At 58.0% G+C, this 21,958-nt stretch overlaps 1 protein-coding gene across 1 annotated transcript in view; it reads right to left on the minus strand.

Annotated features, from left to right (window-relative positions):
- Positions 1–16,955: 16,955 nt before the first annotated feature.
- The window catches only part of ATXN10 (ataxin 10), a 78,253-nt gene continuing 73,250 nt past the window's right edge, over positions 16,956–21,958 (minus strand). The window contains exons 10-12 of the mRNA XM_049771614.1: positions 21,570–21,633; positions 18,543–18,730; positions 16,956–17,258 (exon numbers count right to left, since the gene is read on the minus strand). Coding sequence (XP_049627571.1) covers positions 17,256–17,258; positions 18,543–18,730; positions 21,570–21,633 — 255 coding nt within the window. The 3' untranslated portion in view covers positions 16,956–17,255. The remainder of the gene's footprint in view (positions 17,259–18,542; positions 18,731–21,569; positions 21,634–21,958) is intronic.

Consider the following 21,958-nt stretch of genomic DNA (forward strand, 5'->3'; position numbering starts at 1 on the left):
AGTTATTGTGGCCGACACTGGGTACTGGAGGGGGCCGCGTCCCAGCCGGCTCCTCCTTCAGCTTGAAACAGACCCTCGGGGGCCCCTGATGCCACCGAGCCCCGCACACTGTCCCCCGATCCCCGAGCCGGGCCCGGCACGTGCGCCCTTCCAGAGCCAGGGCGGGGTGTCCCACAGTGGGGTTCCCCCGGGCTCTGTCCACCTCCCCTGGAGGGGAGCTGGGACTCAATAAAGGTGGAATAAACTGGCACACGCCCATGTGTGTACGTGTATGTGTGTGCGTGTTTGTGTTTCAAGTATGTGTGGGTATGCGTGTATGCGTGCACATGTCTGTATCATGTATGTGCCGTATTTTCCGGCGTATAAGACGACTTTTGAAACAAAAAAAAGTCAACCGAAAATCGGGGTCGTCTTATACGCCGAGTATATCCCGAAAAATGTTTCAATATGCCGATAAACGAAAATTGTCTGAATATTGCCACAAAACGAATTTTTCAGTTCGATCCTGCACCAATCACTGCCAGGCTGCTCAAACCGCCTCTCTGACTCAGCCAATCCAAGCTGGCTTTTTATGCATGCCAATTAGACAATGTTCTGGACCTGAATCTACACTGTCCAAAGCCTGCTCAGATGGGCCAGAGTCAGAGAGGAAGTCGATTACAGTAGAACCTTTGGACCTTTGCTTGTTGTGATGGGCTCACTGTGGTCCATACAGTTGCAGCACAGAAATGTTCTGTCTGAAACAGCGAATAGAGGCCTAAACCTATGTTTTAACTGCAAAAGTAGGGGGTCGTCTTATACACCGGCAAATACAGTATTTTATGTCATCCATGCACATTGTGGGTCATGCTTGTGGCCGTGTTTGTATGCTGTGTGCATCTGTCTGCGTACACATCTGTTTGCGCATGCAAGTGTGACGTGTATATGTTAGTATGTGCATTGTGTGCACATGTAGACAGACATGTACCCTGTCCCCACCCTCCTCCATCTCCTGCTCTGGGCCCCCCACAGGCCTCAGGCCCCGGCCCCTAGGGTGGCCCATGCCCAGCTGAGCCTTCTAACTCCTGGTCACCTCAGCTCAAGCCAGGACTCAGGGGCCCAAGGGCAGCTCCCCAGGAAAGGAAAGTGACCCCCCTGCTGGGCCGCTGGGCCTGTCCAGCTCTGCCCGCGGGGCTGGTGCTGCCCGGGGCCCGGGGGACGGCGGCATTCCTGCCGAGGGCCGGAAAGCATGTGGCCTGGCCGGTTTGGCCACTGCCCGATGTCCCGCTGTCCCGGCAGCCTGGCATCGGGGAGCTGCTGGTCAAACCGGCCCTGTCTGCTGGGCACCCACGGAGCTTTGCCCAGCCGGGCCCCCCGGCAGGAGCAGCACAGGGGCACCCACAGGGGCGCAGGAGGGAGAGACTGGGAGGACCAGGAGCTGTGGAACCCACCCGCCCTTCCTGACACGGCGTGGGCCTCGGTTTCCCCTACGGAGGCCTAGGTGGGCTGGGGGTCAGAGTGGCCGTGGGTCAGGGACCTGGCAGCAGGCCGGGCTCCCTACGAGGCCGTAAGCAGATCCTGGGGCGACTCCCACAGGGAGAGGAATGAGGAAAGAAGGCCAGGCCCGCTGACCAGGCTGGGCCGTGCTGGCAGGCGTCCAGCTCCGAGCATCCTGCCCCCGGCTGCCAGCCCCGTCGCGCCCTCTGCTGGTCAGTGCCAGCTGCGGCACAACCCCCCCCTCCACCTGCACCCTAGCTAGAGCAAAGCAGGTGGCGGCCCAGGGAACACAGTGCACCCCACCTGGCACCTCGGGCCATCTGCACGCGCCCACACACCCCAGGGTGCCCAGGGCCAGCTTGGACCCCCTTACATAGACATCCTGAGAACCGGGGACCCAGGGGTCCACACCTCACAGAACAGAGAGTCAGAACCGGGGTCTGAATGCAGGTCCTTGGGGTGCCCCGATCTGACTCAGAGAGCCCCCTCTTAGGAGGCAGGCACGTGAGGGATTGAGCGGGACAGAATGGGCAGAACCAGGGCCAGGGTCGCCAGGCTGTTGAGAAGGCGGGGACAGGTGTAGGGGACCGAGGTGGCCAACACAGGACAGGCCATCGCTCTGGGGATTCACTGTCCTGCTGATGTGGGGTTTGGATTTGGGGGCACTGGGCAGTGGGGAGACCCCAAGAAGTTTCAACCTCCTGTCCCCTCCCTAAACCCAGAACAGGAGCCCATATTCAGCTCCAGCAAAAGAGGTGGAAAAGAGGCTTATTGCGTGAGTGGCCGGTCTGTGGGCCTCTCCAGAAACCCCCCCCAAATTCTGACCCCTCTGCTGGGCCCTTGTGGGGCTGACCATGGGGCACCACCACCCCAGAAACACTGGGGGAGGGTCCTGGCTTCTGCTGGTCTCCAGGGCCCTGTCTGGTCCAGCTGCTGGCGTGGCGTCCCCCACAACTGCTCCAGCTGCTCCCCTGCATCCTCGGGCTGACTGATGGCAGGATCCAGGTATCACAGGTTGGGTTATCAGGAAGGAAGGACGGGAGGCTGGTGGTCCTGGGTTCGCATCCCTGAATAGTTTGCTCTGGGCCTGGAAGTGAGAGTTCCTGGTCCCCAGGCCAGCCCCACCTGGTCTCAGTATGAGTTTGGGGTTGAGTACTGGGCCTGAGATAAGGGACACAGGAACATTGTTGTCTGGGTTCCCTCCCTTCACTTCATGTGGATCCTCGAGCCTACCAGATGTGATTCCTGAGCACAGAGCTCTGAGCACTGCTGGGGATGTCCCCAAAAAGGGGGGAAAAGGGTGTGTGTGTGGATGGGTCTCAGTTCTAGGGTTGGGCAGGTGAGAGGGGGCTGGATAGGGCCGAAGAGACTTCAACACCTTCTCCCTCCTCTATGCTTCTGGGGACCTCTCACTGGGTGGCACCTCCAGCCCCAACAGCAGGCCCATGTCTGTCCCAGAGGCAGCGCCCAGGTAGGCCACATCCTAGTAGGGCAACAGGAAAGCAGAGCCCAGCCTGCCTGTCCACAGTTTTGTGTCCCTCAGCCCCTGCTCCACTGCTCCGACACCTGGGGTCACCCACTGACACAGCTCACCCTCCTATGGGGCACCCACTGGATGGCTCGCCCTTTTGACCTCCATACTGACCTTCTCCTCCCCAGGAACCCACTATTGCGGTTCCCAGAACTGCAGGTTGGTGTCCCTGCACCACTAAAATTCAAACCCCCATAACAAGTGAGGGCTCCCAGGTCCCCACCCTGCCCCATCTCCAGAAGTCGGGCTCTGGTCCCGCAATCCCCTCACTCCCAGATGCACCCATGCCTGATGGTGGGAGGGGGTCATTCTTACCCAGACTCAGGGCCTCAGCCTCCCTGAGACTAATCTCGAAATCAGCCCTGGTGCTACTGGCCCATCCCCAGATCTCGGAACAGAACTTGCACAATGCAGGGGTGGGGGCAGGGGCGGGGCCGGGAGCCCTGGGGGGACCCCAGGATTTGCCTATTTTTAGCTGGAGACAGAAACTGGTGGGGCGGGCGCAGCTCACAAGAGTTCTGGAAGTTCCCAGTGACGCTTGCCTCACAGGGGCTGGGCCGGGCTTGGGGACTTGGGGCACCCCAGACCCGGGGACTGAGCCAGACAGCAGCACAGCTGGGATGCGGGCTCAGGTGATGGGAATCCAGGTGGTGCAGGCTGCGGTAATAAGTGCTTAGGGGATACAATGGAGAGGATAGGGTTGGGGGGAAGGGGCCGAAGTGATCGGGCTGAGGGGGTGCACGTTCAGGTGACAGGGATCGAAGTGATGAGGACTGAGGTAATTAGTGCTGTGGTGACTCCATCTGTGGTGATGGGCTGAGGCGATTCCGGCTGTGGTGATGTGCTGAGGCGATTCGGGCTGTGTTGTTGGGGCTGAAGCGGAGGGGGGCTGTGATGACCAGCAGCGGTTGGCTCTGAGCCTTGTGGGCTCTTTGTCCCTCTGGCATCCTCTCGGTAGAGTGCCCTCAGACTGGACCCCGGCCCTCAGCCTAGTGATTCCTGAGCCAGTCAGGATCCCTCTGGGGTCAGGGCAGCAAGGCAGAGCTGCACCCCCATAGCTGTCAGGGCTTCTGGCCCCCTTGCCCTTAGGGTGTCTGGAGCCTGGCAGGAACTAGACTAGAAATTGCAGCCAGTCAGGCCTGAGAGCTAGGGGGCTTCCTCATGTTTAGGGATCCTCCCCCCGCTTGGGGAGCCAGACTTCAGCCCTGGGAAGATGCCCGAGAAACTCTGGTGGGGCGGGAGGTCGCCCCAGGCCCCTGTGCTCCTCGAGGCCCTGGAGAAAGCGGCTTCCTTTTAATTAACGTAGGGCTGTGGGGGGCCGGGCTGGACAAAAGGCAAATCCGCTTAGCGTCTCTGCGGATCGAGGGTTAATTGGGTGGCGCTCTGACACCCCAGCTTTGCCCGCCCCCCGCCGCTCACTGACCCCGAGGCCACACCTGCCCGCTGTCCAGCGTGGGAACCCAGCTGCCCTCTGATCTGGGGCCTGCCTGGGGCCTTTTGCACCCCCAGACAGTGGTTACCCCGCCAGCCTAGCTGCCCGCCCTGAATCCGGGCAGTCACGGCTGCCAACCTCATGTGGGCTCCCCCTGCCACCCTGGTGCCCCAGGATTGAACAGCAGAAAACCAGGATGCCGTTTGGGGTCTGCACAGGTGGGACCCTGGAGTCTTGGCTGGAGGGAACTGGCAGGGATCCCCCGAGGCAAAGGGAGAAAAGAGGGTGAGGCTAGGCCATGAGGGGCATTGGGACTGGGAAGGGCTGACCCTCCCTGGACACCCTCACAAAGTTCTGAATGGACCCCAAGGCTCTATGACCCCGGGAATGTGGGTGGAGGCCAGACAGCATCTGGCAAAGAGTGGGGAGGGTGTGGGACCCCAAATAGGGGTTTGGCCAGCAGCAGGATGACTATGGACCCCCCCCAGCACAAGCAGGGTGAGTAGGCAGGGCCTTGGCTGGGGTTCAGGAGAGGGGACAGTGGGGTTCAGGACACAGCAGGGTTCGGGAAGAAGACACTGTTTATTTTTCTTGCTTTTAGGGCGGGTGAGGCTGGCCTCGCTGGTTCTCACACTGCCACAGGCTTGGTGGGAGCCCCCAGAGGGAAGGGGGAGCTCCGGGACTGCCCACAGGGGCCACGGGGGCCCCCACCACACTCCTGGGGCGATCGGCCAAACCCACAGGCCAGTTCCTGGAGCGGGACGTTGGGGTTTCCGAGGTCGGGAAGGGCCTGGCAAGGCTCCCCACATGCCGTCACCGCGGCCTCTGGCTGGAGATCTCTGGGTGCCTGCCAAGGGTCCAGGGAGGCTCCCGCCCAGTGACACTCACATCCCAGCCCAGTTGGGGTTCCGATGCTCACTGGCCTGGCCTGGGCACTGTGGGGGTGGGCCTGTGGCCACCACCGTCCCTCAGGGCAGGCTCAGGGCAGGACTCACCAGAGGGTCAGAAGGGATATGGTGGGGGGTGCAGAGGTGTGGGGAGGAGGACTGGCCCACTGGTGCAGCTCTGAGTCAAGGCCTTTGCTCATCAACAAACCAGGGTAACAGTACCGTGGGGAGGGTGATTGCCTTGCACACAGCTGCCCGGGGCTGGATTCCTAGTGCTCCATATTATCCCTGAGCATGGCCAGGAGTGTTCTGAGAACAGAGCCAAGAGTGAGATCTGAGCACAGAGTCAGGAGTCAGCCCCGAGCACTGGCCATGACCCCATCCCCATGACCATCTTCTCCCACCCTGGCACAGCCTCTCTCCTCACACCCCAGCCCTGGTGGCCCGGCCCCGGTCTGGCTCTAGGGACTCCCTGCAGGGCTCTGCCTGATCCCAGCCCTGCTGGCCAAAGCCTGGGGTTCAGATCCCCACTGAGTTTTTGTTTGGTTTCTTTTGATTTTGTTTCTGGGCCACATCCAGCGGTGCTCAGGGGTTCCTCCTGGCTCTGTGCTCAGAAATCCCTCCTGGCAGGCTTGAGGGACCCTATGGGATGCCGGATATCAAACCCAGGTTGGCCAGCTGTGCTCTTAGTCCAGCCCATTGAGCTTTCTGAGAGCTGCAGGGTGTGCCTTGCCCTCCCCACCCTCACCACAGAGCCTCTGGGGACTATTGGGGAGACTCTCAGAGCTGCACCCCAGAACCTCCCGCCTGAGCTCTCCACTGAGGCACCCGGCTGGCCTGTCCCGGAACTGAGGTCACAGCAAGTCATGGAGTGCCTGGCTCAGGGCCAACAAGGCCGAGACACAGGACAGGCCATGGGGACCCTCCCGGCCTCTGCCCCAAACTGGATCTACCTGTGCCGAGACTGAAACCAAAAGCAGGACCTGGAAGGGAGATTTGGCCTGTGTGGAGCTGGATGGGACCCACCGAGAGGCTCCCGACAGGGTCACCATGGGCAGCTGAAGGTTCCTTCCCAAGTCATGTCTGGGAGGAGGTGGTCGGTGCCTGCGTCTAGGGTGGAGACACAACTGGGGGAATCTTGGTGGGTTTCGGGGGGCCGCAGGAGTTGGTCTGTGTCTGAGCTGTGCAAGGAAGGTGCTGCTCATAAGCCAGATACCCAGGATGTGGGCTGGTCTGTTCCAACCCTGACTGGGAGATGCATTCGGGTGTGGAAATTGGGGCGCACAGCCCTGAGTCCTGGTGCCTGTTGCAGAAACTCCTTGTCTGTGCCACTGGCCCCTTTCATTATGGCCCATGGCCCCCAGGGGTTAGTGCTGGGGAACAGACCCCTGAAAGACATGTATGTATGTGGTCGTGTGTGCCCACGTATAATGTGTATATGTGTTTGCATCTGTGTGAGTGCATGTCTGCGTATATCTGCGTGTATGTTTGTATGTGGGAGGGGGGTGAAGTCGGACATGGAACCCTATGTGGTTTTTGCAGCTGAATTATCCAAATACTGGATCTCTGCGTGCGTATCAGCAGGGCCAGCTTTGTCCGGGGCCAGTGGGGCTCTCGGGCGGCCAGACAAAGGCAACGCTGACTTGGCCTTTCCAGGGCAGAAAGCGCCGGACAAAGGGGTGGCGGGCAGGGGGGAGGATGGGAAGGAGGAGGCAGGACCCTGAGGATGGCATGATCTCTCCCCACACCAGCTCTGCAGGGCCCCGGGGACTCCTGAGGTCTCCCACCAGCCTCCCATTGTGCTGACCCTGCAACCCACCCTACATGAGGGTTCTGGGTGGCTGTGCGGTTTTGGAGAGCGGGACTTCTCATGTCCTATTCATACTTGGGGGCCGAGGATGAGGGGTTGTGCCAGGGGGACCCTCAGCATAGGAACACGGACATGAAAGTCCCTCTGGGAGGGGGGTGTCTCTGAGCTTCCTGGTGGCACAAGGGAGCCCCGAGCCGTGTTTGCTGAGACAGAGCTCTGGGGCTGGTCATCCTGGTGCCACGGGGGTGCGGCTGGGGGTCCCCGGGAGCCTGAGTTCGGCGCCCGACGTCAGGCTCAGTCGAGAACTGAGAACTGAAGTGGGGGCCCACATATCCCTAGGGTCTGGACTGAACAGGGCAGAGTGGGGTGAGGGGTCAAGAGGTCCTACTGCCCCGCTGGGCGCCTGCCACCCACTATCATGCCACCGAGCCCAGGGAAACTGATTGTGGTCTATTCAAGCAGTGCAAGGCTCAGATGAGGCCCAAACAACACCCATGGGTGGGGGCAGGGGTCACCATGCCCACCCCCGACCTGGTGGTCCTCCCGCAGAGTGGAGCTGTGGAGCGGGGCCATCCGGGCTGCTGGCTCCCATCTGGGCCTCATCAGTGGCTGCAGCCCCAGCCACGGCCTGTGGGGCTGGACTCGGCCCAGCTCGAGGGAGCATTTCTGATGAGGAAGCAACTTGGGGTCCGGACTGTCAGGTGGTGCCCACGAGGCACCCTGCCCTCTGCCCCCCCCTGCCTGCCCCCCGTCTCTGGCCACTGTCTTCCGCCAGGATGTGGTAAGGCCTGCCTGGCTGATGGCCGGCCGTGGGTGCCCAGGGCAGTGGCCAGGCCAGGAGGCAGCAGACGGTCAGGAGTGAGTGTATGGAGCCTATCTTACTCAGTCATGCATATTCATGGGTGTTCATGTGTGTAAATATGTGTGCTTGTATGCATCTGTGCTCATAGGCTCACACAGGTGTCCTTGCCTGTCTGTGTGATGTGTGTGGGACCACTAGTGTGCGGGCCATGTGTCTGTCCACACACATAAGGGGTAATTTGTGTGAATGTATGTGTGCATATGTGTTACATGTATGTGCATACAGCCCCTTGCCTGGAGCCAAGGAGCGCAGCCAACACAAGACCCCCATCTAGGCGCTGTTCATACTGGACATAGATTCTGTTACTGACCCTACCCTGATCGGTAATTGTGCCCTACCCTAGGGTGTGACCTGGCATTTTGCTCCCATCCTAGGGTGGCACCTGATTCTGCTCCCACCATTGGGTGGTACCTGATTCTGGGGGGTAAAAGCAAGGGTCTGTGGAAGGCAAGGGGCTTTTGGCTGGAACTGATGCTGAGGCTTTTGGCTTCAGTCTTGTCCTCCGAATAAAGCTGATATTTTCACAAGCCTGACTGTCTGCTAGCCTTTTACCCGCCACTTCACCTCAGAACCACCGGCTGAATAGGGTGGCAGACGCATGCTCCAAGCTGGAGGGGAAAGACCTCATCCTCCATCACTCCATCAGTCAACCCCATCAAGGACTGACTTGCAACCTCTGTCCATGTGTGAAGGGTTTTGGGGGATGTGGACAGGCCAGGGCAGGACCAAGGACCGGTAGAAGGGACAACAGGATGAGTGGAGACGTGTCACAGAGGTCTGGACTCTCAGGACTGCCAGCAGATCCCATAGAGACCAGGGATGGGGCAGAGGGACCAGTGTGGCCTTCGGGGGCATGTCATGGGCACAGCAGACATCTCAGCTCCTACGACAGGCAGGGCTTGGCTGTGGGAGCAGGTGAGGGCTGCAGGTTGGGGGTTGCGGGGCAGGGTCCAGGGCCCCATCTTGGATCCCCCATTTGTGTCCAAGCAATTTTGCTCATGGATAAGCCCTCTAGTCCCGTAGAGGGGAGGAAGCCCTGGAAGAAGATGTTTCTGCTCGTGTGTTGGGGGGTTTGGTTATGGGGGGACAGGGATGTGAAGGCTGAGCCAGGACACCTCTCCCGGGGCAACTGCTTTGCCCCATGTCCAGGAAGTGCAGAAACACTCTGCTGGGGGCCCCGGGAGCTGGGAATCAGGGTTAAGCCAAGAGACTGAGCTGGATAACCCACCAAACCAAACAAGATGGCCCCACCCTCCCACCAGTGCAGAACCCCACAACTGGTCCAGCGACTGCCCCGCAGCCTCTCTGGGCTCCACCACCCAGCCTGGTGCTCAGTACCCCCAAGAATGCCCAGGGACCCCGAGTGCATTGTCCCCCACACCTGCCAGGGCAACCGTCGGGGGTCAAGCCGCTGGGGCTGGTGCACACGGGCCTGAAAGGCTCCTTCCCGGCAGATGCCCTTCTGGCCCAGAACAGGGGTTTTCTGTTCTTGCTCAAACAGACCAAGTGATCAGTCCCTCTCAAGTCCTGGTCCCTGAGGGGTCCCTGGGGTCCACTCCGGCCCTGCCAGGCTGCTGTCACCAACACACAGGCCTCGGGGGTCAGGGATGCTAGCTGCCACTCTGCACTCATGAAGCTGCAGGCCACCGCAGCCCTGCCCTGGGCTTTTGCATCCCTCTGTCTCCCTACTGCCCCAGGCAGGGACCAGCTCCCCAGAGCCACCCTGGGGCCTGAAGTGGGCCTGAAGAAGGCTTCTGGCGGGGAAGGGGCTCAGGGCTGGGCGGCAGCTCACTGAAGGGGCTATTTCCAGGAACCCTGAATTAGGAATGGGGATGGGGGGCCAGAGACTAGAGAGACAGAGAGGGAGAGGCAGAAAGAGGAGACAGGGTGGCTCATGGGCACCATGTGTTTTTCATGTGAGGACATGTGTGTAGCATACACATGCCTATGCCCACTGCATACATGTAGGGATACATGAACATGCGAGGAACATGTGTTCTTGTATGTGCAGGGCAGCTCTGTGGGGGCAGAGGGAGGGGGTGCCCGTCTGAGCAGCCCTCCCCTCTCCTGCTGGTCACAGCCACACGCAGCTCTGTTCTCTCAATGCTGGTGCCCCTGGGAATAGTGGCTGCACCTCTTGATATCCTGGGTACCCTGAGGCTTCTGCCCCCTCACTCAGCACTAAGCCACCTGCTGGTAGTTCACCCCAGTCCCAACTGTCCTGGGACAGTCAATGCTGGGGAGGCCGCAGCCAGTCCAGGCCACATGGTGGAGACACTCAGCTAGGGGCGTCTTGTTCAGGCTCTGCAAATGGGGTCCCTGCCCCTCCCTCTGGCTCAGCAACCCGGCTCACCACCAGGCCCAGCATGCCCCAGACCTCAGGGCCACTTACTATCTCTTGGAAGGAGAGGTGAGAGGGAAAGGCCCGTGTGAGCCTCAAGCCAAGACTTGGGGGGCTCCCAAAGGCTGGGCCCCCCAATCCTTACAGCACAACACAGCTCCCAAGGGCTTAACCCCAGGTCCCCGCCAGGAGACCTACACCCCCAGAACCTGCCCTCTCCTAGGTTCAGGGCCCAATGTTCCTATGCTTAGTCTGAAGTCCCACCCCAGGCCCAGGAAGCCAGCCTGGAGGAAGGTACACAGTAGCCACACCCCAGAGGCCAGCCTGAAGGAAGGGGCCCAGGAGCCAGAGGGTCACTGAGGGCAGAAACCTGACAGCTGGGCCCTCAGGAGCAGAGCCCCAGCCGGAAGCATCTCTCTGGGTGTGGGAATTCGGGGTGACTCAGGACCTCAGTGGGGCCTGTGGCTGCCGCTTACCCGGTCTGAGTCAGCAGCAGCAGCTTGGAAAATGCTCAAGTCACCCCTCATGGCACCACCACCAGAGTCACCCTCAGGACATGCCCGTCACTGCCGTGGCTTCAGACCAGCCCGAGGAGCCCGGCCAGTGCCAAGGCAGCCTCCTGGCTGTGGCCCGAGGCCCTGCCAAGTCACAGCCAGTGTGGTCACAGTGCCCCAAGAGGTCACCCCACTGCCAGGTCTGGACACTGAGACCCGAGGCCCTGCCCACCCCCAGAGCTTGAAGGGGCCGCTGCCGGGATTGGAGGGGCCTGTGGTTCCCTCCACGGCGCTGCCAGAGCTGCAGAGCCACTAGCTGGGATGGGGCTGGGCGAATATTTGTGCAAACATGTGTCTGCGGACATGCTTACATCTGTGTACAGATGTGCCTGAGGAAATCACCTGGGCATATGTGTCTGTGTGTGCAAGATCTGTGCATGTGTGTGTGTGGGTGAGTTGGTGTGCCCTTGTTCATGTCTCTGCATGCATGTTGTATTGTTCATGCCTCTGCATGTATGTTTGTGTCCGTGTTCATGTCTGCATGCATATCTATGTTTGTGTTCATGCATATTGTGTTGTTCATGCTGCTGTGTCCATGTCGTGTCCTTGCATGCATATATGTGTGTCCATGTTTATGCCTCTCTGCATGTGTGTTTATATGTCCATGCTCATGCCTCTGCATGTGTGTCGTGTGTCCCAAGCATCCTCACTTGCTCACAAGTGTGCTCTCCGGGCCCCAACAGCTGTAGGTGCCCATGTGTGGCCTTGTAGTGGCCTGTGTCCGCGTGTCCTCATGGTGGGAGCCAGGTACAGCCCACCCGGGATCTGGAAGCACTAGGCGCCTTTCATCAGGAAGAAGTTTCTGGAATAAAAACCACATCAGCATTTTTATTTTCAAGTTCAGACAAGGCTCTTTTTTTCTTCTCGATTTTCCCTCACACGGGTGAGGCTGAACCAGCTGCTGAGTGTGACAGGCCCGAGACTTCGAGGGCTGGGGACAGCAGGGCGGGAGGGTGGGGTGGGTGGCCCCCCCCCCCCCCCGTCCTCCACCACCAAGACCAGCACCGACAAGGCCACCAGGCTCGGGCCAGGCCCCAGACCATGGGCCTGCCCAGCAGAGCTGCTTCCTGGGCACACGCCTGACTCCCCTCCAGACCTGTCTAGGGGACGTGGGGGGCCACCAGGAAGCCAGCAGGGGCTGGAACCTGCGAGGAAGAGGGGGTGGAAAAAGAGCCAGCAGAGATGAGTGAGGAGGCCGGAGGGGGTTCGGGAGGAGGGAGAGCGGGGCTTCGGGCGGCCCAGGTGTGAGCTGTGGGGCGGATGCCCCAGAAACCGTGCGGGGCTGGGAAGGCAGAGCCGCTGGTTGGAGTGACTGGCACCATAGTGACAGAGTAAACATCAGGGTTCCTTCCCCTTCCCGTCAGGGTTGCTCAGGCAGTTCAAAGACAGAATCTCCGTGGGTGCGATTGGGCTGGGCTCCTGCAGAGGCAAAGGGGTGCTGGGAGGCAGCCCGTGCCCAGGGCTGAGGGTCTGGCTGGGAAGGTCTTGGAGGCTGACGGACTGACAGCAGGTGAGGACAGACAACCCCAGGGGGGAGGACAGTGGGGAGGACTGTGAGGGGTTGTTCCTGCGTCCCCCAACAGGCATAAGGGGGGGCTAGGCTGTGCCCAAAGTTTGATACCCCCACCCCCTTCCACTAACAGGGTAGTAGCCCCAGGGATGGGGACAAGTCTCCCCATGTTTCCTGGTGCCCCCTGGTGGTGGGTGGGGGTACTGCTACTTGAGTGGAGGCTGGGAAAGGGGAGGTCAGTTGGGGGTGTGTGCAAGGCGTGTGTATGTTTGTCCGTGCACGGTGTGTATGTATGTGTGAACGCATGTGGGCAAGTGTGTGCACTTGTATATATCTGTCACATGTGAGGAAGAAAGGATGTGGATGGAGGCGCCTGCATCAAGACATGGGAAGAGGCAAATCTTGGGACATGCGGGCAGCAGCAGACGTGGCCTGTGTGTGCCAGCCTGTCCTGCAATCTGTGTTGGGCAAAGATGTCCCAGGCAGGGACCAGGACATCTCCCAGGTGACTCCTTGGACACGGGCAGCAGGAATTTGCCTTTCGGGGTGTCCATTCCCATATGGCTCGCCCCTTCTCAGGTCTTCTCTGGGACAGGGCTGGTGGTCTTTCCTTGGGGGGGGGGAAGGTCCCCTGTGGCTGGTGCCAGGGCAGCGCCCATCCCTACCACCCCTGCCCTCCCGCAGGCTGCTTACTAAGTGCCTAGACAGTGCAGGGGCTTCCCTGGAGCCCGCGACGTGGGGGAACCCCGTATCTATATACTGAAGCCCCGGCCCTCCACAGGTGACTGGAGATGCCTTTCCAGGGCAGGTAACCAAGGCAAACAGAACTGTAGGATGTTGCCATCTAGCCCTGGGGTGGCTCCCCTGGGTGCTAGCACACAGCTAGCACTCGAGTCCCTGAGTCAGGTTCCTAGCACCACTTGGCCCTAGTGTTGGTTGGTGAAAATACAATACACCCCAAAAACACCAGCTTTGCAGTCTGGTCTAAGACGCCTTGTTTTGTTGGGGAGGGGTTGCTCTGGGCCTCATTCCCTTATTTGATCTGTGGGTCGGAAGTGGTCCTCAAAGAATCGGGGTCCCACTTGTGGTAGCCTCGGCCAGCTGGGCCGGATGACACAGTGCTGAGACCAGGGCACAGCATGGTGGGTGGCGAAGACACGGGGCCAGGTTCTGTGGGGCTTCGAGCTCTGGTTCTGGGTCCAGCCCGCTGTGTGCCCTGGACACCTGCCCCAAATTCCTCATTCAGCAAAAGGCCACCTAGGGGTCGAGAGATGATGCCGTCTCGGTAAAAAGGCACCCCAATCTGTGTTGCCTCCGGGAGGAGGAACCCAGGCCTGGAGGAGTTAGTGGACATTCCTAAGGCCATTGAGCCCGAAAGAAGGGAAGCTGAGACTCGAACCTCCTTTTCCAAGCCCCCTCTTCTGGGAGCACAGGCAGAAGCAGCAGCTGTTCCTACTGGTTCAGGCCCTGCTCAGAGGCCACAGACGCGGCCCCCTGACCTCAACATTAACCCTGGGCCTCAGCCTCCTCATCCGTGTAATGGGATTGGCACTCCGACTTGTGCTGCCCCGTTGCCATGGGCACTGAGCCATGGGCAGTTATCAAAGTGCTTACATGGCGTCTGAGAGTGCCACATAGGGCACTCGCTGAAGTAGCTGTGGGTGCCCTGTGGGCACCCTGCCCCCTGCAGGATGAAGGCAGCATCGGGGGGCAGGGCCAGCCCAGGGCCAGGACCCCACCATGAGCCCAGCTCCTCAGGGACATGCTACCACCAATCATGTTAACCAATGTTCCTCTTCATACAGCCCCCAGATGTCACCAGTAGTTCAAATCCCAGGGGCAAGAAGAGAATGACCACCGGTCGTTTATGGGGGACCCCCAGTCACACGGGAGACTGGGGGTGCCCAGCAGCTCAGCAGTGACGCCTGGCTCTGTGCTCAGGAATCATTCCTGGCAGTACTCAGGGTCCATGTGGGATGCTGGGAATCAAATCCAGGTTGGCCACGTGCAAGGCAAATGCCCTCCCCGCTGTGCTATCACTCTGGCTCTGAAAATATGATTTTAAGTGGGTTTTTTTTCCGCCGCCAGCCAGAACCTTGGACAGCGCTGACGACTTTCCAGCTAAGGTGTCTTTGTGGCCCCCAGGTTCCCTTCCTAGACTTCGCTGAGCTCTAGGATTTTGTCTAAACTCAGCTGCATCTGGCATAACATCTGATTTCTCTGTGAGTGGACCACTGGTGTGAGGGTCTGAATTTCTCTTGCACATCCCGCAGAGACAGTTTTGGCTCCCCAATATTTGTTTTCTTGCTCAAGAATAAAAATCAAAGAGAAACAAACATTCAACTGAAATGACATTTAAATTCTGGATGTCAAAGCAGCTAAGGATCGATCTGGTCTTTCTTTCCCAAAGTGGGCCATCTTGCATGCCTTGGGGGGAGTGGGTTAACTGGGACAATGGGGTGTGTGTTCAGAAGTTTGGGGTGCAATTTGGGGTGATGTCTTCTATCTGATCACTTAAAGGAAGACTGCTGAGGGGCAGCTGGGACCAAAGAGTTCTGTTGTTTTTTTCTGAAAAGGGGGCAGTGGGTAAAAAAGTTTGGTCCCTTTGGAACGGACGGGATGGAATATATAAAATGCTACATTCTCATTAGGACAGGAGGACCCCACTATTATTTTCAAGTCCTGCAGACAGACCCAGAAATGACTGAACAAACACGCATCTCTGTGTCTGTGTCTAAAAAAAAAATCCCCAATAGGCATCTCTATAAACCTATAATATGGCCAAAGTCTATTCAGACACTGTAATATGTCCCAGAAAGCAGTGTGGGAAGAAAGGCATGTAGACAACTTAGTTCTGTCCTCAACATGTGATCTTCCAAATGACGCTCCAGGGGTCTATGCTGAGCACAGAACTAGGAGTAGCCCTTGAACACCTAGGTGTGGCCCCAAGTCGCCCCACAGCCCATTTCCCCCACTCCAAAAAAATAAATAAATAAAAGGGAGAGAGAGAGAGAGATACAGGGGCCAGAAGGCACTTGTTTTGCACAGAGCCAACCCGGTTCCATCTCTGGTATCCCATAAGGTCCATTGAGTACCGCATGAAGTGATTCCTGAGTGCAGAGTCAGGAGGAACCAATCCTCAAGCACCACTGGGTTTGGTCCAAAAACAACACAAGAGATAATGTAAAACTGTGGAAGTACCATATTCTTTGCTCTATAAACGCACCTGTCCATAAGACGCATATAGTTTTTAGATACTCTCCTCCCCTGCACTCAGGCTTCAGCTCCATGTGGCATTTTCTCCAAAAGATGCATCTTTGGGGGGAAAAAGTGCATCTTATGGTACAAAAAGCATGGTGTTCTTTTTTTTTTTTTTTTTGAAGCCTGTATACTGTTAAGGTTTGGCCTTGCATGGGGCCAACCCGTGTTCGATCCTTGGCATCCCATAGGGTACCCTTGAGCCTGTCAGGAGTGACTCCCAAACTCAGAGCCAGGAGAAACTCAAGTGCTGCGGGTGTGGCCACCCCCAAAAGAGCCATTTTCTGCCTGCAAGACCAAGCAAAGGTGGTGAACTGCTGTTGGTGGTGAAACTGACACATGACACAGTCCTGGGCCTGTCCACGCTCGATGGCCAGACTGGCCCCCTTCTGAGGGGGGGGTCTCGGCCCTGTCACAGGGTGAACAAAGCCACTGGAAGCTTGATATGGGGGGCCTGGTGACCTGAAGCCAGGCTCTGCTTCCCATGGGGACCACCCAGGGCTTTGGACCTGGGTGGCTCCAGCAGCACTTGGTTCTGTTGGTGTTTGCGGTCCAATCCGGGCTCTTCCCAAACCATTCACTGAGATTTCACGGGGGCAAGCACAGCCCCTGAGGAAGGAGAAAGATGGTTTGTGGCCCCTGGTAACGGGGCAGGGTTCCCACTGCTGTCCTCGGCTTTGAGCCAGGGGGAGTGGGCTTAACTCTTTGTGGCCCGGAGACTCATGGAGTTCACATGCTCAGGGCTGATAAGAGGCAGCAGCGGGAAGCGGATTGGTGTGGCTCCCCATGCTGCCCTGTCCTCATACCTAGCTCCATCCTGATGTCCCTGGGACAGCCATGAGGATGCTTTGGGGTGCTCTCGCTTGTCGGGGTGGCTGGGCTGAGCCCGGCAGCTGAGCAGCTCTGAAGGGACACGTTAGAAGCACCCACAGCCTGGGTTCCCCCAGGAGGCGACAGAGACCCAATACAGCGTCACCCAGCCTGCCGTTGGCGCTTTGGGAGGAGAAGAGTTAACGGGCCGCATGTCCCCACCACATTCCAGAGGGGCAAGCACAGGGACAACACAGCCGGGGAGCCCCATTCTTCAGCTCCTCGAATTAATTAACTGGAAATGAGTCTTGTCAATGTTTGGGAAAGGCAGCAGGGGTGGAAAGAGATGGCGAGAATTAATCAGGGAGAAAACGCCTTCAAGAGCTGCCAGCACTGAGAAAACCCAGGACAAGAGGAAAACAAAAAAGGGGCTGAGCAGCCAGGCTGCCCTGCAGGGACACAGAGAATCCAAACAAGGGCTGTGTCCGCGACCGAGACTTTATTATTTGCTGCCACGGCGAGTACAACGGGGCAGAGACGCACATAAGGTGCGTCCACAGGGACAGAGGCCAACAGACAGGACCGGGGTCAAAGCAAAAGGCAACGGGAACTTGGGGACGTCCACTTCGAAGCTTGCACTTGCGCGACTATCACTACCGGCTGGGACACGCGTGTTTCTCACTGGTACGTAGAAATCCACACTCGATCATGGTTCCACATGCCACACAGAGGAGCACTCCGCAGAAAGAGTCTGAAGATGCAGGAATCCGGATGGAGTTCCCGCTCACTAGGAAGAGAAACGAAGCAGCCAGTGAAAACAGTCGTCTGGATAGAAAATGCCAAAGCCAAGGAGGAAGAGTCATCTGGGTGGGAGCGAAAGGCAGGCAGAGGGGGTGCTCGCCTTGCACAAATAGCTGGCCCAGGTTCCATCCCTGGCACCCTGAACCCACCAAGAGTGAGCCCTGAGCACTGAGTCAAGAATTTGCTCTGGGCCCGGAGAGATAGCACAGCGGTGTTTGCCTTGCAAGCAGCCGATCCAGGACCCAAGGTGGTTGGTTCGAATCCCGGTGTCCCATAGGGTCCCCGGTGCCTGCCAGGAGCTATTTCTGAGCAGACAGCCAGGAGTAACCTCTGAGCAAGGCCAGGTGTGGCCCAAAAACAAAACAAAAAAAAATTCTTTTGCTCTGAGCATTATCAGGTGTGGCCCCACCAAAAAAAAAAAAAAAGGAAAAAAAAAAAAAAAAGGAGGGGCCGGTGAGATAGCACAGTGGCAGAGTGTTTGCCTTGCATGTGGCCCACCCGGGCATCCCATAGGGTCCCCCAGCCTGCAGGGGAGATTTCTGAGTGCAGAGCCAGGAGTAACCCCTGAGCACTCCTGGGTGTGGCCCCCCAAAACAATCAATCAACCAATAAATAAAGTTTAAAAAATGAAAAGGGGAAAATTGCATCAGTTCAGTGGATAATGAGAAAGAACTGAGGGACACAGTGAGGTCTCTATTACCCCGGTCATGCGGTCATTATTCTGGATCCCGTGGAAAAGTCCTGACCCCTCTGAAGCTTTAGGCTTCTGGGTTTGCTCAAGATGAGAAGGGGCTGGGGTGAGAACACACTGGGGAGTGTTTAGCCTTGCACCTGGCTGGCCCAGGTTCAATCCCATATGGCTCCTGAGTTTGCCAGGACTGATTTCTGAGTGTAGAGCCAGGAGGAACCCCTGAGCACTGGGGGGTGTGGCCCCAAATCTAGGGAAAAAAAACCCAAAACTCCCCAAAACCAGGGGCCGGAGAGAGAGCCTAGCCATAGGGCATTTTTCTTGCACGTGGTTGATCTGGGATGGACCCAGGTTTGATTGCCAGCATTCCTTATGGTCCCCTGGGCCTGCCAGGAACGATTTCTGATTGTGCATCTCAGGGTGTGGCCCGAAACACAAAAAGCAAAAGAACAAAAAAACCAAAACCAAAAGAGCCTTTTAAGGAACTGGCTACCTCCCAGCCACCCTCCAACCCGGGCTTTCTCTGCCTGTCCCCTCCGGCCCATGTTCTCAGGAGGGTCTTCGGGTCTGTGGGTGACTTACCGGCTGAGGGCTGCCACCGGTGGGCCTGAGGACAAGCCTGTGTCCCTGCTTCTCCACCTCGAAGCCCATCTTGGCCAATGCAGCCGGGTCGGCCAGGCCCTGCTCTTCCAGCCGTGCAAGGAGGTCCTGGTTCCGACTATTGCCCTGGGTCAGGTTGCGGATGGCGTAGACAGCCCACTGGGCCACGACTGCGGCTGTGTCAAGGAATCTGCAGGCACCCAACATCGGGCAAGCATGTGGGAGGGGGCCCCACAAGGACCTGGTTGGGGGGGGGAGCATACGGTGGGGGGTACAGGGAGAGCTATAACACGCATGTGTGTGCGGCGCCCTGAGTTTCTGTGTGTAAGTGAATCTCATAGGTCCCCCAAGCCTGCCAGGAGTGACTCCTGAGCACAGAGCTGGGAAGAACCCCTGGGTCCTGTTCAGTGTGGCCAAAACAGAAACAAAACAAAAAGCAGAGTCCCTAGGAAGCCGAGTGGGGCCGCACTAAGAGCTTTTCTAGTGTCTCTAGATGCTGGTGGCGCTGCGCTGGCACATGGCCCCAGAGCCCAGGGGCCTTTGGGTGCTGGGGCGGCCATGTCTGCCTCTGTGCCATGGTGAGGACCGAGGCTGTTTCAGCCCCAAACCCTGAGCCCTTCCCGCTATCTCAGAGCAATCGGGCACATGAAATGCAAGATTCTAAAATGGATACACAAATAATGACAAAAGGTCATTTAAAAATATACTTATTCGGGCCCGGAGAGATAGCACAGTGGCGTTTGCCTTGCAAGCAGCCGATCCAGGACCAAAGGTGGTTGGTTCGAATCCGGTGTCCCATATGGTCCCCTGTGCCTGCCAGGAGCTATTTCTGAGCAGACAGCCAGGAGTAACCCCTGAGCACTGCCGGGTGTGACCCAAAAAAAAAAAATATATATATATACTTATTCATAAAGAAAAGCCCAGGGAGGTGCTAACTAAATCCCCCTTTTCCAAGAAGTGCGTCTGGTCTGAAGCTCACAAATAAGGCTGCGGACTGTACACTCACACGCTATCTGCACTGATGAGTCGCTCGGGGAGATGAGCCAGGAAGACAGGAAGGAGGGAAGAGGAGGGAAAAAAAGGCATGAACGCAAGCACATCCTGAGCAGATCTTGTTTGGGGGCTCACCCGAGGCCCAGCCCTCCTCCGCCAATGAAAACAATGTTAAAAGCAAACAACCCAGAACAACCCACATCAAGGACCAGAGATCCAAACACAGATCAAAAAAAGAAGGAAAGAAAAACACGGCAAAGACAACTCAGCTGTTTCTGTTTGGAAGCGAGAGGACACACTCGGCGGCCACAGCCCCTCAGACGTGGACTCTGTGGTCGCAAGGCTGGGATGTTCCGGGCTGGTGACGGTGACAGAGCCGCCGTGGGCACAGTGGGCAGGGCCTGGGCAGCCCTGACATCTGTGTTCCCCCTGGGGCTGGAAATCCCCCTTCAGCCTGGGGCCGGGCCTGGTGACGTTAGCCTGGACATGCCACTCTCAGAGAGGGGAGAAAGTGGGAGCCCAAGTCTGGAGCCGTAGGGCAGCCCTGCACACAATCGTCCAAGGTTCAATCCCCGGCTTCCCATTTGGTTCCCAGATGCCCCCCAGGAGTGATGCCTCAGGGCCAGAGCAATAGCACAGTGGGGAGTGCGTTGACCTTGCACGCATGCAGCTGACCAAGTTCGATTCCCCGTATCCCATAGGGTCCCCTGAGCACCACTGGGTATAACCCAAAAATCAAATACAAACAAAAAAGGCCTCTTGAACCTCTACGCTGAGCCATAAAGAATTTCCCAACTGACTCTACCTTTTTGGACTGGCAGGTACCAATGTCCCTTCACCAGCAGGTCGATGGACTGGTTTTTTTTTGTTTTTGTTTTTGTTTTTCATCTTTGACAAACTCACCTCCTGGGTCAGGAACTGCAACCCTCACCCAGGATGTTCTTTCTGTGTGGGTGATGAAGCCTTGCTTCGAAAGGCCAGAGTGTCTGGATCTGTCTGTGGGACGGCTGGATCAGGGCTGACCTGCCCTCCACTCAGCCAGGCCAGAGCCAAGGATGCACTTGCCCACCAGCATCAGCTACCTCCTTTTCTTCCCCCAACAGAAACCAAAGTCGGAGGGGGGGTTTCTCTTTCCTGCTCTGTGTGGAGGTGTTACCCCTACCCCAATGCCATACGTTAGTATTACCTAGATGGTCAGACCCACCCACACCCAGGAGGGGTCTGAGGTTTGAAATAAAGGTGCTTGGGGGGGCGGGGGGGGGGGAAGGGAGGCAGAAAAAGGAGCAAGGAATCATGGACAGCAGCAGAGAAGCTGCTTGGAAGAGTCTTATCATAAAAGCCACGTGAGGAAACGCACACGGCAGTCAGGGCCCTGAAATAAAGCCAGCTGACCCCTGGAACTTTGACTGACTGACTGAATCTCTTCGTCGTTATCCTGCAACCTTCAGACCCGCCAGCCTAGGGGCTAAAGGCGCTGTGCCAAAGCCTCACCCCCAACCTAGGACTTTATCATTTATTTTAATACAACATCCTGGGGCTCCCCAGCTCCCAGGTACGTGCATTCTCCCCACTAGGCAGTGGCCGGAACAAGGCTCCCAAGTAGCTGGAACTCCAGAAAGTTCTCAGAACTGATAGCAGCGCACGGCTCTGAGACACATGATATGGTGGCTCTAACTCGGCTTGTTACTGGGCCCTGCCTGGCTGGAGAACAGACCAGAACCCCACAGAGAGAGCCACAAGGCCTGGGAGAAGGCCGGGCACTCAGGCCATAGGACTCTTCAGCCTCAGAGACAGTTCCAGATCCTGGGCTGTGGGTGTCCTGCGTCCAGGTCATCGCCATAGGAGGAGAAACAGCTCACCCAGAGGAGCGGCCCTCAGACCCAGCACACGCCCTCACTTCAGGGACACTCAGTACGAGTGTGGGGACAAGGACCGAGCACAGCAACCCGACACTGAGGAAGGACTGAGTTCCCTGGGGCATGGCACACACACTCCCACAGGGCTGGGCCAGGATACAGGGGTTGTTGTCGTCCAGCTTGCAGCTGTCCAGCAGGAGGGGGATGCCGTCCAGGTCATTCACCTGTGGAGAGAGGGGCCAAGTCACTCACCCGTAGACAGAGAGGGTTGCTCCTTTTAGGGTGCCAGGACGCTGTGAGTGTGGCCTTGGCCTCTAAGACGGACAGACGTATGCAGAAGGCGGCCAGAGCTGTGAGCTTCTGCCACTCTCCCGGCTACTGGCCCAGAGTGAAGTCTCCCTTCAGGTCAGGGATGGAGAAGTCTGGACTATTGGACTCAGTATTTTGTTAGGTTTGTTGAGGCTACACCCAGCGGTGCTCAGGGCTCCCTTGTGGTTCTCCGTTCAGAGATCACTCCTGTCCGAGCACGGGGACCACATGGGATGCCAG

Source organism: Suncus etruscus, chromosome 4, assembly GCF_024139225.1.
Source record: "Suncus etruscus isolate mSunEtr1 chromosome 4, mSunEtr1.pri.cur, whole genome shotgun sequence".
Lineage (NCBI taxonomy): Eukaryota > Metazoa > Chordata > Mammalia > Eulipotyphla > Soricidae > Suncus > Suncus etruscus.